This window comes from Colius striatus, unplaced genomic scaffold (assembly GCF_028858725.1).
Source record: "Colius striatus isolate bColStr4 unplaced genomic scaffold, bColStr4.1.hap1 scaffold_40, whole genome shotgun sequence".
Taxonomy (NCBI): domain Eukaryota; kingdom Metazoa; phylum Chordata; class Aves; order Coliiformes; family Coliidae; genus Colius; species Colius striatus.
The window spans coordinates 1,781,244-1,798,362 of NW_026908523.1; the positions used below are offsets into that span (position 1 = coordinate 1,781,244).

At 62.4% G+C, this 17,119-nt stretch overlaps 1 protein-coding gene and 1 long non-coding RNA gene across 3 annotated transcripts; both read right to left on the reverse strand.

Moving 5' to 3' along the window:
- Positions 1-2,068: 2,068 nt before the first annotated feature.
- LOC133629364 (scavenger receptor cysteine-rich type 1 protein M130-like) lies at positions 2,069-8,378 on the reverse strand. The gene is made up of 9 exons (XM_062020018.1): positions 8,312-8,378; positions 7,518-7,832; positions 6,590-6,898; positions 6,044-6,349; positions 4,561-4,995; positions 4,004-4,318; positions 3,279-3,341; positions 2,877-3,191; positions 2,069-2,154 (listed from the first exon to the last, which is right to left on the reverse strand). Exons 1-9 carry the CDS (start codon positions 8,376-8,378, stop codon positions 2,069-2,071), a joined length of 2,211 nt encoding a protein of 736 aa, XP_061876002.1.
- Positions 8,379-10,785: 2,407 nt separating this feature from the next.
- LOC133629392 (uncharacterized) lies at positions 10,786-14,979 on the reverse strand. Of its 2 annotated transcripts, none has more exons than XR_009821014.1 (4): positions 14,802-14,979; positions 13,087-13,215; positions 11,407-11,519; positions 10,786-11,157 (listed from the first exon to the last, which is right to left on the reverse strand). It is a non-coding gene; the product is annotated as an uncharacterized LOC133629392 (long non-coding RNA). The 2 variants fall into 2 exon arrangements; XR_009821015.1 differs by lacking the exon at positions 14,802-14,979 and adding an exon at positions 13,606-14,515.
- Positions 14,980-17,119: the final 2,140 nt, after the last annotated feature.

The following is a 17,119-nucleotide window of genomic DNA, read 5'->3' on the forward strand; positions in this document are numbered from 1 at the left end:
TGAATCTTTGATTCAATGATTCTATGTCAGGATGCAAATGTCTGTGTCAGCACCAGATCTGGCCCAAACCCCCAAGGGATTTTAATCAGAACAAAGAGGAGGCACAGCCTGAACACAGGACACTGAAGGCAGAGGAAATGTCTGGCAAGGGCCGAGGGCTCCCTGGAGCTCAGGGCTCTCCCAGCCGCACAGCTCCCTCCTCCCTCCCAGCTGCTCCCAGCCCCGCGGCAGTGACGGGCTCTCCTGGCCCGGGGATGGGCCACCCTTGAGCCCTGAGCTGCGGTGTCACGGCCTCGCTGTCCTCAGGGGGATGTGCCAGGGACACCTCTTGGGCATCGTCGTAGCTCCAGCTCTCTGGGCACAGGCACCGGGCATCTCCCTCAGCTCCAGGGGCCCCGGCACTGCTCTGGGAGCACAGCTTTGTCTCTGCAAAGCAGCAAGGCAGGCTGTAGCACATTTGGACATCTCCTTCCTTCCTTCTCCTCACCACTTCAGAGATGTTGAGCCCCCCTCCACCCGCCCTGTCCCTCATCCTCATCCCCATCCCCTCACCTCCAGGTGCGTCCCTGGGCCCTGCTCCCTCCTCTGCTGCCCTGGGCACTTCCCAGCCTCTGTGCCCAGACACAAGGTCCTCCCCAGGGTCAGAAACCTCCCTGGCATCATCATAGCCATCTGCTGGGCCACCTCTGGGCAGGACAGGGACATCTGGAAGCAGAAAGGAGCTGAGGTTGGTGAGAAGATGCATCGTGCAGAGAAGAGGACGGGAGGAAGCACAGGGACACAGGGCTCAGACACTGGTGGCTGCAGCGGCACAGGAGATCCCCATCTGCTCCCCAGCTCTGATGGTGGCACTCAGGGGCACCACTGTCCATCCCGAGTCTGCAGCGATGAGACATCAACCCCTTCCTGCCCCCATTACCTCGTGCTGACCCCAGACCATCTTCCTCCTCGCTGTCCATGTGATGGGGCTGCAGTTTAGTAAGGGACCCCTCCGAATAGGAGCCTGGAGAGGGGACCCACAAAGCCAGGGCTGAGTGGGGAGGAGGGCCCAGGACTGACCCTGTGCCCTGGGACAAACCCAGCTGGGGTGGGCAGAGCTGATGGGGAGGAAGTTTCTGTCCTGGGCCAGGACCTCTCTGCTCTCCCCACATTGCTGCAGGGACCTTGGGCCTGGGGGCTGCAGGGAGTCAGCTGCAGGTGGGGACCAGGGGACAGAGCACCCAGGGATGGACCCAAACCCACCTGATGGGCTGAATCTCGCCTGCTCCTCCCACACAGGGCTGTAACCGATCTCCTGGTACACCGCCTCAGGGAAGGGCTCCAGGGCTGTCTGGGAGCCTGTGGATAGAGACAGGGACAGGCAGCTCCCACCTTCCCTCCCCTCTGCAGCTGCCCCCTCTCTGCCCCACGGATCCACAGCGCAGCCCCTGCACTGCCACGGGGAGCTGAGGGCTGGGCAGAGGAACAGCCTGGGGCCTGACACCACGGGGATGGACCCTGCTGCCCTGCATTCCTCCTGTGCCCATCTGCCCCAGCCCAGCTCTGGCCACTTCTGGCCCCATCCCCAACTCCCCCGTGTCGGGACTCTCTTCCCCTGGCTGCTGCTGGCCCATCATCAGGCAGTCAGTGGCACAGCAGCAGCACACGCCTGTGCCCCCAGCTCTGCCTGTGCTGACACACACACCCCACAGCGCCCTGGTCCTGCCAAGAGGCACCTTCCCGTGGCAGCGTGGGGCAGGACCCACCTCTGCGCTCAGCCCTGGCGCTGAGCACTCTCCAGGCCAGGAGGGCCAGCAGCAGGCAGACAAGGGCTCCCAGGATCATGCACATGATGACGGGCAACGAGACGCTTCTGCTGCTGGTCGGGCGGCCCCGAGTGGGATCTGCACAGGCAGCGACACACAGAGGGAAGCACCAGGCCACGGAGCAGTGGGTGGCTGGAGCACCCAGCCCTGACCCCCATCATACCGTGGGCAACTCACAGCCCTCCCCACCCCCGGCACCCATAACCCGCTGCCTCCTCTTGGGAGTTTCACCCCCAGTGAGGATCCCCTTCCCTCTGGCTGGGTCACAGCCTGGCCTCGAGGAGACTCGTTGCTGATGGGAAGGACACGTCACCTGCTCGAGGGGTCGGTGCTGCTGTCCTGGGCGCAGCTGCAGAGGAGGAGAAGGAGAGATGAGCTGAGAGGGGGGTACGTGGGTACCAGGAGCCTCCACCCTTACCTGGCCTGTGTGTGCAGACACCCCTGGCACAGCCCCCCTGAACCACCCCTTCCACAGGGCTGCTCAGGGGGCTGCAACAGAGCCCAGGGCCCTGCTCTGGGCCTTGGCCAGGGCAGCACCAGCACCCTGCGAGTTCAGAGACTCATTGGATAGTGAGGGTTGGAATGGATTTCCAGAACTCATCCAGCTCACATCCTGCTACAGCAGGTTCCCCTCGCTCAGGGGGCAGAGGAACGTGTCCGGGTCGGCTTGGAGAAGGAGCCTCCACACCCTCATTGGGCAGCCTGGGCCAGGGTTCCCTCACACTAATAGTGTAAGAGTTTCTCTTTGTGAGGGGGAGTAGAGGGGGAGTAGAACCTCTCTCGACCTGCTGCCCTCAGGATACCATTGGCCTTCTTGCCCACGAGGGCACGTTGCTGGCTCATGTTCAGTTTATCAACCAGGACTCCAAGGTCCAGAAGTGCCCCTGGGGCTGCAGAGCCTGGCCGGGCAGCAGCTGGAGGACATCCAGCCCCACAGAAGCTGCTGCCGACATGGGACCAGGCTGCCAGGCTCTGCAGGAACAGCCTCGCTCTCCAGAGCTCTGAGGGCAGGATGGGACCTGCCCCAGCTCCATGCAGTGCCCCGGGCAGAGCTGCAGCCCCTGCACTCACCCGCGCAGCGCACGGCCACGTCCTCCTTGTGCCGGCAGAGCCCTCGGTCCCTGGGCCAGGCCCAGCAGTGCTGCAGAGCCGCCTCTGTGCCCCGACACTCCACCTGCTCCAGCCAGATGGGGCCCGTGCCCTCCCCAAAGGCAGCCTCGGGCAGGGCGGCCACGGCGGGCCCACAGCCCAGCTGCCTGCAGGCCACCTCGGCATCCCGCACGTCCCACGTGTCGTCGCACACCGTCCCCCAGGAGCCGCGGTGCCACAGCTCCACCCGGCCCGAGCAGTCGTCCTCTCCTCCCACGGCGCGGATCCTCTCCCTGTCTGCAGGAGGCACAGAGCTGCTGGGGCAGCGGGACGGTGGGCACAGCCCTGCCAGGCCAGAGGGGCAGCAGAGGAGCAGCTCCCTACCTGTGCAGCTCGTGGCGTTGGGGCACGCGGAGCCCGGGGTTGGGGTCATTTTGGGCCGTGTCCCTGCAGAAGGAGATCAGAGAATCATGGAGTCATGGAATCATTTCGGTAGGAAAAGCCCCTGAGGCTGCTGGAGTCCCAGCCCTCCCCTCACCCTGCCCATCCCACCACTGACCCACGGCCCTCAGCACCTCAGCTTTGGGATCCCTCCAGAGACGGGGACACCTCACCTCCCTGGGCAGCCTGGCACAGGGGCTGACAAGCCTCTCAGGGAAAAAGTTCTGCCTCAGCTCCAATCTCAACCTCCCCTGGGACAACTTGAGTCTTTTTCCTCTTGTCCTGTCATTCGTTAATGGAGAGAAGAGACCGATCCTAACATCACTCCGATCTCCTAGCAGGGTTTTGCACAGACTACTCCTGTCTCATCTCAGCCTCCTCTTCTCCAGGCTCAACTCCCCGATTCCCTCAGCCCCTCCCCAGCACCCTTGTGCTTCAGCCCCTTCCCCAGCTCCGCTGCCCAGCTCTGGCCACGCTGCAGCCCCTCAGTGTCCCTCTGGCAGTGAGTGAGGGGCCCAGCACTGAACACATCCCTTGAGCTGCAGCCTCACCAGAGCCCAGCACAGGGGACAATCCCTGCCCTGCTCCTGCTGCCACCCCAGTGCTGATCCCAGCCAGCAGGGAGGAATTGCTGGGTGGATGCTGGTGCCCGTGCAGCTCAGAATTACCACGGCAGGTGATGTGGGTCACATCTCGCAGCTCGTCGCACGACCGCGGGTTCCAGGGATCGGAGGGACACAGCCAGAAGGAGCCGTGTCTCTCCTCACACTCCACACGGTCCAGCCAGGCGGCGCCAGACACTCTGCCCCGTGGCCCTTGTATCTCCAGGGTCCCTTCCTTCCCGCAGCCCAGCTCCTCGCACGCCAGTGACACCGTTTTGGGGGTCATGGAGTTGGAGCAAACGCTGCCCCACGTCCCGTTGTAGAAAACCTGCAGGCGCCCGGAGCAGCCGTCGCTGTTCTCCAGCCTCAGGGCCGTGAACTCTGGCAGGGGAGAGAGACGAGTCCCTGAGGGCCGCACATCGCTGCCCTTGCCGCCCACCCCCAGGCACAGCTGAGCTCCCCAGGGACCCCGGCGGCCCCGGGGCTGCCCGTGCCTGGCTGTGTGCAGGAGGTGGCGGCGCAGGAGCTCAGCGGCAGCCCGGGCCAGCGCTGGCCGTGCCCGGCTCTCCTGCTGGCCCGGCCTCCCTGAGCACCAGCCTCCCGCCACAGCTCCCGCCACACACCTGAGCAGACGGCTCCGGCGTCCTCTTTGTGCCCGCAGTCGTGCCGCCCCCAGGGCCCGGCTGGGCAGTCCCAGAGAGCGGCTTCGGCCCCGGAGCAGTTGACGCCGTCCAGCCAGATGTGCCCGGAGCCCTCCCCAAAGGCGGCAGAGCCCGGGGCCCGCACGGCCCCTCCGCAGCCCAGCTGCCGGCACACGACGGCGGCATCGGGCAGGTCCCGGCCGTCGTCGCAGACGCTGCCCCAGCTGCCCTGGGAGTAGATCTCCACTCTCCCGGCGCAGCGCCCGGGCCCGTTCGCCAGCCGCACGCGCCGGCTCCCTGCGGCGGGGACAGAGCCCAGATGGCGGCGGGGGCCGGCTGCCCACCCACCCTGTGCCCCGGGGGGCCCGTGGGGACACTCACCCTGGCAAACCACCCCCACGTCCTCCACGACCCCCGCTGCCGGCCAGGAGACGTTGCAGAGGCTCAGCTGGGCCTCGTGCCCCTGGCACCGCACCCCTCGCAGCCCCACGGGGCCCGGCCCTTGCTCGGCCTTGGGCGGCTTGTAGGCCGTCTCTGCCTCTCCGCACCGCAGCTGCCGACACGCCACACGGGCCTCCGCCACGGCCCACTGCTCAGACAGGACTCTGCCCCATGTCCCGCGCTGGAAGATCTCCACTCGCCCGGCGCACCGGCTCCCTCCCCCCACCAGCCGCAGGGACCCGGAGCCAGCGGGGCCTGGGGAGTCGTGGAATCACCGATCATGGACTCACACAACCCTTTGGGCTGACGGGAAAAGCCCCTGAAGCTGCTGCAGCCCCAGTCCTGCCCTCACCCTGCCCAGCCCAGCACTGACCCACGGCCCTCAGCACCTCAGCCCCACGGCTTTGGGATCCCTTCAGGGCTGGGCTCAGGTTTCTCTAGAGCAGGTTGAGATCGGAGCTGAGGTGCTGGGTCAGTGGTGGGTTTGGCAGGGTGAGGGCAGGGCTGGGACTCCAGCACCTTCAGATGCCTTTTCCAACCTAAACCTTTGGTTCTCTGCTGGAGATGGGCCCTGGAAGCCAGTGTCCCTGGCAGGGAGCAGAGCTGAGGAGTCTGCCCCAGCAGAAATGACAGGTTTGGGGCTGGTGCTCACCAGAAGCCCCAGCCTGGCTCTGTGGCTCACCCTCTGCTCTGCTGCTGCTGCTGGGGGCAGCCAGGCAGCCCCGTGGGGCTGAGATCATGCCTGGGGCTATTTCTGTGTTGCTGGGACAGGGCTGTCTGCAGCCAGAGGGGTGGAATGAGCCCCACAGCCCTGTCCCGCACCCAGCGATCTGGGGAACATCAAAGGAGCCTGAGCCTGGAGGTGGCCCTTGGGACTGCCCTGGGGGGCAGGGACAATGTCTCTCTGCAGCCCTCAGGGCTTCTGCAGGGGGAAGTGCAGCCTGGGCCTGCCCCAGGTCCCCTGCCTTGGGCTGCTGTCATGCCAGGAGACAAAGGAGCCAATCCAGGGTTTGCCAGCCCTCACCTGAGCAGACGACAGCAGCAGCATCCTCATGGGAGCACGGGGAGGCCCCCAGCACGGTCACTGGGCACTGTCCCAGGTGGGCTTCAGTCCCACTGCAGCGGAACGAGTCTCTCCAGACGGGGCCCGTTCCTCTCCCAAAACTCCCTCCTCTGGGAAGGGACACGGCAAAGCCACAGCCCAGGTGACCACAGAGGACGTGGGCGTCAGAGAGGTGCCAGCGGGAGGCACAGAGGCTGCCCCAGGTCCCCTGCACGTGCAGCTCCACCCTCCCCTCGCACGCCGTGCTGCCGTTCACCAGCCTGAACCCTGCAAGCACAGAGACAGAGAACAATGGAAGGGATTGGACTTGTGCTCTGGCTCCTTCAGGAGCTGGGGAGAGGTCAAATGGAGGAGAGCTGCCATCCTCCTCCTCCACCTCTTCCCGCATCATTGTGGGGCTGCAGACCCCACATCAGCCCCTCTGTCCTCAGGCCCAGCACGGTCCCTGCCCCGCTGCCCTGTCCCCAGCACATCCCTGGTGTTTTACACCCCAGTGAGAGTCCTTACGTGTGCAGTTGAGCCAAGTAGCAGCTCTGGGGGTGCAGAGCTGGTCGCAGGAGGGGCCTCTGGGGCAAAACTGGAGGAAGGGTTCATTCCCTGCACACTGCAGCTCTCTGTCCCACATGGCACCGGCGCTGGCTCCATCACGAGCTGCCCCTTGGATGTTCAGGGCTGCCCCACACTGCAGCTCCCTGCAGACCACAGCAGCAGCTCTGGCACCAAAGGCTGAGGCACAGACACTTTTCCACTTCTCCCCATCATGGATCTCCACGTGTCCTGAGCAGTCGTTGTCCCCTCCGACCAGCCGGACAAACCCTGGAGCAGACAAAGCCCCCTGTGAGTTCCCAGAGCCTGCTGGCAGTTACCTCATCTCCCACCTCATCTCCAAGGAGGCCACAAAGTGTCCCACAAGCCCCCAGCAGCTCCCAGTGGGTGTTGATGGCACAGACACACCAGGAGCAGCTCTGGGCTGCAGCAGCTCCCAGGGCAAGGACGGGCATTGAGGACAGTGCAAGTGCTGGCACAGATCCTGTGGCACAGGGCAGCTGGGGCTGGGGTAAGAAGGAAAGGTGCAGCAACAGGTCACCCCAACTGCATGGGATGTGTCCCTGTTGCCTGCAGCTCAGGGGTCACGGGAGCTGGTCCGTGGCAATGCCAGACTGGTCCTGGCTGAGTGGGAGGAGGAAGATGGGAACTGAGAGACAATGGGGCAGGGAGGAGGCAGGCCAGGCACCAACTGAGAGTGGGCTGAGCAACCTCAGGGTCCAGGTTTGTGGTGAGAACCCAGGCTGGGTTCCTTTTGTCCTTTCTCAGGACTGGAGACACCAGCAACACCAGCTGCAGCTTGGCAGAGTGACCAGCCAGCCTGGACCCTGCTCTCACACACACTCATTGATCCTGGAGGGCACAGCCAGGTCCCTTTCTGGCCTCTTACCTGAACAGCTCACTCCAGCATCCTCATCGTGATCACAGTCGTGCTCACCCCATCCTCTGTGTGTACAGTTGGACAGGGCAGGCTCAGAGCCACGACACCGAACATCATCCAACCAAATGGGGCCAGATCCTGCCCCAAAATGTGCATTCCAAAAAGCTCGAACAGCAGACCCACATCCCAGCTGCTTGCAAACCACTGCAGCATCTTTCAAGTCCCATTCATCAGCACACACAGTTCCCCACTGTCCCTCGTGTTCCACCTCCACTCTCCCAGCACAGCGGCTGCCGCCATTCACCAGCCTCAACTCTGCAGCCCCTGAAACGCCAACACGGGGCTGGTCAGGAGAGCACCGAGCTCCAGACGACAGCTCTGGGGTCCCCCCTGCCCAGGCCATAGGTAAAGGCACCTGAGGGACAGCCCTCCCCATCCTGGGCTGTCCCTGGGGCAGTCTGGGGGTCCCTTTTCTCCCCAGCTCTGCAAAGGGCTGAGGCTGCCCAGCAGCAGACCTGCTGTACCATTCACAGCCCCACAGCCTGCAGCACATCCCCACTAATTCAACCACCCCTTTCCCATGTCCCCTCTCTCCTCCCCAGCACAGCAACCCCCGTATGGCCCCGTGCCCCAGCCCCACACCTCCCTCTCCCACCCACACAGGCACAGCATCGACTCCCTTGAGCACCTTCTGCCCCTCGTCCCAGCGGCACCCGTGAAGAAACCGAATTGCCAGAGGTATCCCGATGAGCACGCTGGTGCCCACTGGCCCTGGGCTGTGGGACAAGGGAGCCAGCACTTACCCCTGCACAGCTGCAGCCCGAGGAGCAGCCACAGCACCCGAGGCCACAGGAGTCCCTCCGTGCCCATCCTGAGCCTCCTGCCCCGCGGGCACAGCCCTGCTGCTCCCCAGTCCCCGGCACGGCTCCCGCACCCTCGTGGGGCTGCTGCTGATGGGAGGGTGAGATCTCTGAGAGATGCCAACGCAGCTGCAGGAGCCAATCCAAGCAGCATCATCTTTTGAGATGAGATCAGGAGCTCTCTCCCCTCTGACACAGCTCAGCCCGCCAATGAGCTTCTCCAGTGCCCTTCATGCCCATATATGAGGGACACCACGGTCCCAATGCAGGTGCCACGGCTGCTGCCATGGGGCAGAGTTATGGGCCGAGGCAGGCGCAGAGGGGAAATGGGTCTCCAGGCCCTCAACTGGGAGCACTGGGAGCACTGAGCATCCCCAGGGCTACACTCATCAGAGAACCCACAAGGGCAGTGTCCTCCAGCCCCGAGCTGTGGGGCTGCACTGGCTCTGTGTCGGGGTGGAAAGGGAACAGCCCCTGCCCTGCTGCAGCCCCTGTGGGACAGCCCTGGGCTGGGGGCAGAGCTGCAGCCCCGGCCTGCAGGAACATCCCTCCTGGAGAGCCTCAGGACAGGGCCCCGGCAGGAGCCGCGCTGGGACACGTCCCCAGCCCGGCAGCAGGAGAGGCCCCAGCGTGTCCCCAACCGTCCCCGTGTCCCCCAGGGGCCGTTGTTCCCTGCAGGCAGATGCATCGGGAGCTGCAGCTGCAGCTGCACAAACCGCAGCCCCCGCGGCCTCGCAGCACTCGCTGCGCTTCCCCCACAGCGCCCGGCCAGGAAGCCTGAGGTTTCCTCCTGGCACCCAGCCCAGGCACAGCCCCGCGGGCCCCGACACACCCCCAGCCCCACTGCTCCTGCCAGGGCTGCTCCTTCGGCCTCGCAGAGACGCCAATCGCAGCTCCTGGCCCCTGGGACGGCCTCGCTGCACATGGATGCTCCACACTGAGCCCCACGGCCATGGAGGGCACTGCAGGGATGTCACCTCACACCCACATACAGGGACCCCTGACATGTTCTCACTTTCTCACTCCCTTCTGCTGCAGCATCTTCTTCCCCTTCTCCAGTCTGTCCATCACAGAGGCCTTACCTCCATCACTCACTGGCCAGGCCTTGGGCAGCAGCGGGTCCAGCCCAGAGATGACTGGCCTGGCCCTGCCAGATACAGGGGAAGCTCTTTGTTTAAAGCATCCACCCCTGGAGCCCCCCACTGCCAAACCTGCCCACACAAACCCACTGCATCCCGTTCCAACAGAGAGATGCTGTGAGCGAGCCAGCTCTGAGGAAGCCTCGCACTCGCTGCTCGATGGGCTGCAGCTGGGACAGAGCAGGTTCAGGCCTGAGCTGCAGGGAGAGGAACCCAAACATTTCCAGAGCAGCACTGTAAGCACAGACACCACCAGCAGCAGCAGGAATGACACATATCCTGATAAAGACAGTTTCACAAAGAAAAGCAAAGGCTGTGTGTGGCAGCAAAGGGGAACAACAACATTTCCTTCTCTCCTTCCCTTTGACTCCTGCTGCCCAGCCCCTTTGTAGGAAGAAGAGCCTCAGGATGCCCTGCAGCTGCTTTGGAAGACAAATGACTCAATGACTCCTTCTTCCTCTGGGCTTGTGTTGCTGAGCAGGGCACCCCAGGGCATGGAATCCCTCTGGGGTCAGCTTGGGGCAGCTCTTCTGGCTTTGTCCCCTGCCAAGCTCTGGCCCAGCCCCAGCTGATTCCCCAGAGGCTGTGCTGCCATTCAGCGGATCTCGACCAGCTGGAGAGTTGGGCAGAGAGGAACCTCATAAGGTTCAACAAGGACAAGTGCAGAGTTCTGCAGCTGGGGAGGAACAACCCCCTGCACCAGGACAGGCTCAGGGTGACCTGATGGAGAGCAGCTCTGCAGAGAGAGACCTGGGAGTGCTGGTTGATAAACTGAATGTGAGCCAGCAACGTGCCCTCATGGGCAAGAAGCCAATGGCAGCCTGGGGGCATCTAGAGTATGAGCAGCAGATCAAAGGAGGTTCTCCTCCCCCTCTCATCTGTAGGTGTCCAGCTCTGGGCTCCAGAGCTCCAGAGGGACAGGGAACTGCTGGAGAGAGGCCAGTGCAGGGCCACCAAGATGATCAGGGGACTGCAGCATCTTCCTTACGAGGAAAGGCTGCGGGACCTGGGGCTGTTTAGTCTGGAGGAGACTGAGGGGGTGAGGGAGTCCCAGACAAACTACCCAGGGAGGGTGTGGAGGCTCCTTCCTTGGAGCTCTTCAAGACCCACTTGGACACTGTTCCCGTGTGACCTGATCTAGGTGGGAGCTGCTTCTGCAGGGGGGTTGGGCTGGATGATCTCTACAGCTCCCTTCCAACCCCACCATGCTGTGATTCTGTGATTCTCTGATACTCATTGAATTACAGACGGTCTCATGAGCTACAAAATACATCTTTATTAAAACCAGAAACAGACTTGAATCCACAAGCAGTATCTGCCCTTCCACCCCAGCACGCCCGGCTTCCACACACCCCCCAGCTCCTGTGCCCCCCTCTCCCCATCTGTAAAGCCAGAGGGGCATCAGGAGCCAGCCAGGGCGCTGAGAGTTCTCCCCTGTGGGCAGCGGAAGCCCAAGAGGCCACATGCTCAATGTTCTCGGTGCAGGCGACAGTGAGCAGCACGGGCAAGGACACAGAATGGAGCTGGATGCCTGAGCCGTGAGCAGGAGCTGCAGGCCCCAGCAGAGGCGACAGATGCTGCGCTGGTTCTCCACTGGGCCGTTCCTGGAGCACACCCCCAAGGCCACGAAGCCCCCGAGCAGCAGGTAATCTGCGGGAGAGCAGAAGCATGGGGCAGGCAGCGCCCGGCCGGCTCAGCCGGGCTGACAGGAGCTGCTGAGCTGCACCCGCAGCGCTGCAGGGAAACCTGACGCCGGAGCCCACGTCTCTCAGAGCACCAGGGCAGCGGCTGCGGCAGCCACGGGGGCAGGAAGCCCCGGCTGCTCCGGCAGCACCTTGCAGCTCCAGGAGGAGACACACGCAGTGCAGAAACAGCCAGTCCAAAGGGCTCGGTGCCTACCTAGGAGGTACTGCCAGTAGGCTGCAGATCTCCTGCAGCATCCTGAAGATCAGCTGCCGCAGGCTCTGTGAGAAACACCACCCTCGGAACAGCAACAAGGACCCGGCACTTTCCTGGCAGAGGAGATGGCAAGTTGAGGACAGGCAGTGGGCAGCCGTGGCTACCTGCCTCCAGCTGCTGAGCCCTTGCCCTGCAGAGCCAACGGGCACTGCCCACGCAGCCCTCCTTGTCCCCAGCTCACGGGGTGAAGGAGGTGACACCTGCTCAGCCTGTCCCCACAGAACAACAACCACAGACCAAGGAAGTAAAGCAGGAACAGCTTAGGGTCAAAGCCTGGACACAGAGTGTGTCCAGGCAGAGAGGAACCCCGGCATGGCTGGACAGGCCACATGGCCGGAGGGACAGGGAAGGGACAGAACCTGCCACAAGTGCCCCAGATTCCCCTGCTTTCTATCCCATGGGCAAACACTGGCTTCTGTGAAAAGCTGCTGCAAGTATCCCCTGTGGGCTTTAGGAGGAGCTTCCATTTAAACATAAGGAACATATTTCCCTGTTAATGTGAGGGAGCCCTGGCCCAGGCTGCCCAGGGAGGGTGTGGAGGCTCCTTCTCAGCAGGTTTCCAAACCCACCTGCACACGTTCCTGTGCCCCTGACCAAGCAGAACCTGCCTTAGCAGGGGGTTGGGCTGAAAGATCTCTAAAGGTTCCTGACAAGCCCCATCATTCTGTGACTCTGTGGGGGGCAGCCAGGCCCTGCCTCCAGCTGCCACAGTCACGGCTAGACGCGGCCTTCTCTGCAGAGCCCCGCACAGCCCAACACAGCCACATCACTTCACAGGCATCACACAGTCACAGGATCATTTCAGCTGGGAGAGACCTTTCAGCTCCTGGAGTGCAGCCTCTGTCCCAGCCCCATCACCCACCAGCCCATTGCCCTCTGTGCAACACCCACCGGGCTCTGAAACCCCTCCAGGAATGGTGACTCCAGCAGCTCCCTGGGCAGCTGTTCCAAGGCCTGACAACCCTGTCAGTAAAGATATTCCTCCTCACATCCAGCCTGAACCTCCCCTGGCACAACTTGAGGCTGTTTCCTCTTCTTCTATTGCTTGTTATCAGGGAGAACAGACTGACCCCCACCTCGCTGCAGCTTCCTTTCAGGTAGATGTAGAGAGTGAGAAGGTCTCCCCTGAGCCTTCTTTTCTCCAGGCTAAACAGCCCCAGACCCCTCAGCCCTTCCTCATCTGAGACGTGTTCCAAATCCTTTCCTGGCTTGGTAGCTGCCTCTGGATCCTCTCCAGCACCTCCATGTCCTTCTTGTAGAGAGAGACCCTGAACTGAGCACAGTATCGGAGGTGCAGCCTCACCAAAGGCGAGTCCAGGGCAACGATCAGCTCCCTGCTCCTGCTGACAACACTGTTCCTGTTCCAGGCCAGGATGCCCTTGGCCTTTTTGTCCACCCTGGATGACTGAATGCATCCAGCTGGGAAGCTGAAGCTCATTAGTGACGCTTCAGCAGCAGGATTTGGGTTAAAACTGGGCTTTCTGGGAAGAATGAAGCATTTCTTACACCAGCCACAGCCCTGCTCTCTGTGCCCTTGCCCATTCACACCAGCTGCCCAAAGGGAGACAGAAACACAACAAAGGGTGAAAAGGAAACAATCTGTTTGGGGATGGGTCTCACCTGTTTTCATTTCTTTTTCCTTCTTGGACATCTTGCCTGTCTCTTCCGTGACCTTGGCATCTCCCTTCTCACACAGGCAGAGAACCGAGGCGCCGGCGCTGGCCGCTTCCACCACTGCCCACAGGGCCCCTGAAACACAAACACAGAGCACGTCAACAACCAGCAACCTGCAGGATCTGGCTGTCTCCTAAAAGAGGACAAGGCTCTCAACTCAGCTCATCAAGAGAAAGGGGCTGGGGACAGTCAGACACCCCACTGGAATGAGGCTTGGAGAAGGTTTTCACAGCTCCAGCTGGAACACTGCACAGGGACTCACAAAGTTTACCCCCAGATGTTTCCAAACCCTCCCGGCTTCTCCTCTTTCTGTGAGCACCTTGGTTTTTGCAAGAGGCTGGTTTGGGAAGTGCCTCTGCTGGGGGCTGTTTCTGTGACTGGTGGTGTGTGGTTTAGGGGAAGGGGATGGCTCTGAGCAGGAGGGTGCTGACAACACTCAGTGAGAGCCCAAAGCCTTGCACCTACCTGACAAATCACCAACACAACTCCTTTTGTCACCTTCCTGCCTGCCACAAGCATTCACAAGGGAGGATTAGACTTGCAAGTACAGATAAAACCCCAATGGAGGGAGTTCAGAGGGACACACAGAGGTGAGGGTAGGACAAGTTCAACCACACCCAGTGGGAAGAGGAGCAAAGAGCTGTGCCCACCACATGAACCCAAGGAGCAGACAGCACTGACCAAGAGCCCCCTCCCACTGATGGCCCTCATGGGGCTTCCTGTAGGGAATTCAAAGCCCTTTATATCACTGAAAACACCTGACTCAGATGAGAACCTGTGGGGCAACCAACTGTTCACCACAGCTCTGTGTTTGCTTCTCCCAAACGTGCTCACACACCCGTGAGGGAAAAGCAGCAGCAACAGAGGATGAGCCAAAGTGGCAACCTCCCACCCCAAAAAGAACCCTGGCCAAAGGGAGCCCACCCAGGACAGAGGGACACGGCACTACCGAAGCAATTCCTGACCCGGGAGGGCTCCAGGAGCCCTTTGAGCTGTTGTCACCCCTCTCTGGGGCTGAACTTCCCTCCCCCTCCCCCGCCATGGGACCGCATCAAGCAGCGTTTAAACACAACAGCATGAAGGAAATAACGCGGGGCGGGGGAAGAGCGGGACACAAAGTGTTTGCGGTGAGCGAAGCGTGTCCCAGGCCGCTGCCAGCGCCGGGGCCGCCTCCCCCGAGACTCCCCGCCGCAGAACGGGGCCCAGCCCGGTCGTTCCCGGCTGCCCGGGGCTCGTCCCGCTCCGCCGCGGCTGCCCGGCTGCAGCGGGAGGCGGCGGCGGGGAAGCGGGAGCGGGTCAAACCCCGAACAGAAGAGCGGAGCGGGGCAGCGCCGGGGCGGGCCGCGGGCGGCAGCCCCCGCCGGGCCCGGGCCCCGCTCCCGCTTTCCCCCGCGGCACGGAGGGACGGCGCGGCCCCGCCTCCCCCCGCCCCGCTCCGCGCCGCCGCCGGGGCCCGAGGAGCCGCCGCGGAGCCGCGTTCGGCCGCCTCCCCCCCACCGGCGCCCGCGGGCGGCTCTCGGGCTCCCGGGGCCTCGCCGCCCGCCCCGGGCCCGCCGCCGCCTCCGCCCGGCCCCGCCTCACCGGACACCCCCGGCCCGCCGCGGAGCCCCCTCCCCGCCGCCCTCCCGCCGCCCCCCGGCCCGCCCGCGGCCCGCGCTCACCGCCGGCCACGCGCCCCCCATCCTGCGCTCGCTCGCCGCCCGGCGCTCAGCCGTGGGGAGCTCGGCCGCCTCCTCCTCGCCCGACACGGCCGGAGCCGCCTCCGCCGGGACCCCCGGGAGCAGCCGCCGGCGCCGCCCCCGCGCTGAGAGACCCCCGGCAGCGCGAGCGGCGGCGCGAGCTCCGCGCGGGGCACGCTGGGACTACGACTCCCGGCAGGCACCGCGGCTGCCGCCGGCGGCTTTGCGCGACAGCGAGGCGCGGGCGCTGACGGGAAATGGAGTCCGCGGGGCGGCCGCGGGGAAGCGGCGCCTGTCCCGCGGCTGCCGCTGCTCCCGCTCCCGCTCCCGCCCCGCAGCATCATCACCTCTGGGCACAGGCGTAAGAATCGCCCGGGGGTGGCGGCTGGAAGGGCCGTCACTAAAAAGAGTCACAGAACGGTGGCAGTTGGAAGCGACCCCCTAAAGCTCATCCAGCCCAACCCCCATCTCAGGCGGGTCCCACCTAGATCAGGTCACACAGGAGCGTGTCCAGCTGGGCTTGGAAACCTGCCGAGAAGGAGCCTCCGCAGCCTCCCTGGGCAGCCCGGGCCAGGGCTCCCTCACCTCAGCAGGGAAATAGCTTTTGCTCATGTTTCAATGGGACATTTTGTGTTGCAGCTTCTTTCCATCAGCCCTTGTCCTGTCACTGGATACAACAGAACAAAAGTGCTGCCCCAGCCCCCTGACACCCACCACTGACATATTTGTCAGTATTAATGAGAACCCCCTGCAGTCTCCTCTTACCTAAACAGCCCCAGGGCCCGCAGCCTTTCCTCCTCACACACATCCCCTCAGAATCTCAGTAGCCCTGTGTTGCCTCTCTCCAGCCGTTCCCTGTCTCTCTGGAGCTGGGGACTCTGCCCTTACTCCTGGTGACCCTCAGCAGGTTCCTCTCTGCCCAACTCTCAGCCTGTCCAGCTCTCACTGACTGGCAGCACAGCCTCTGGGGAGTCAGCCAGTGCTCCCAGTTTGGTGCCATCAGGGAGCTCACTGAGGGTCCCTCTGTCCCCTCATCCAGGTCCTTGATCAAGGCATTTAACAAGACTGGCCCCAGAACCCATCCCTGTGGAACCCCACTGAGCACAGGCCTCCAACATGAGAGTGACGGAGCAGTGGAACAGGCTGCCCAGAGGAGTTGTGGAGGCTCCTTTCTTCGAGGTCTTCAAGACCCTCCTGGACATGTTCCTATGCCACCTGATCTAGGTGACCCTGCTTCTGCTGGGGGGTTGGACTGGATGATCTCTAAAGGTCCCTTCCAACCCCTACCAGTCTATTATTCTATGATTCTAAGATTCTACATCTTTTAATGTCACAGAGCAATGTGTCAGTGCCCAGTGGTGATGTGACGTCACAGAACTCCGCTGCAGTGTCCTGGAGTGCTGTCATTTCACGGAGCACTGCTGCAGTGCCAAGATGCTCTATGATGTCACACAGCCTCCTTCCAGTGCCTACATATGCTGTGATGTCACAGAGCACCGGTGCAGTGTCGAGATATACTGTTCTCACAGAGCACTGTAGCAATGTGCAGTTGTGACATGAAGTTATACAGCACTGTGTCAGTGCCCACATGTGCTGTGATGCCAGAGAGTCCTGTTTCGTTGCTAGGATATGATATTATGTCTTACAGCACTGCTACAGTGCCCAGACGTCCTGTGATGTCACAGAGCACTATTGCAGTGCCCAGATATGCTATTATATATCAGAGCAGTGATGGAGTGCCCAGATGTCTTGTAATGTCACAGAGCACTGTTGCAGTGCCCAGTGGTGATATGAAATCACAAAACCCCGCTGCAGTTCCCTGGAGTGCTGTGATTTCATGGAGCACTGTTGCAGTGCCAAGATGTTCTATGATGTCATACAGCCCCCTTCCAGTGCCTAGATATGTTATGATGTCACAGAACACTGGTGCGGTGCCTGGTACTGCTGTGATGTTGTAGAGCACTGTAGCAATGTGCAGTTTGATGTGATGTTGTAGAGCAGTGTTGCAGTGCCCACATCTGCAGTGATACCACAGAGTCCCATTCCAGTGCCCACATATTATATGAACTCATGAGCACTACTACCGTGCCCAGACATCCTGTGATGTCACAGAGCACTATTGCAGTGCCCAGATATGCTATTATATATCAGAGCAGTGATGGAGTGCCCAGATGTCTGGTAATGTCACAGAGCACTGTTGCAGTGCCCAGTGGTGATGTGATATCACAGAATGCCACTGCACTGTCCAGGAGTGCTGTGATTCCATGGAGCACTGTTGCAGTGCCAAGATGTTCTATGAT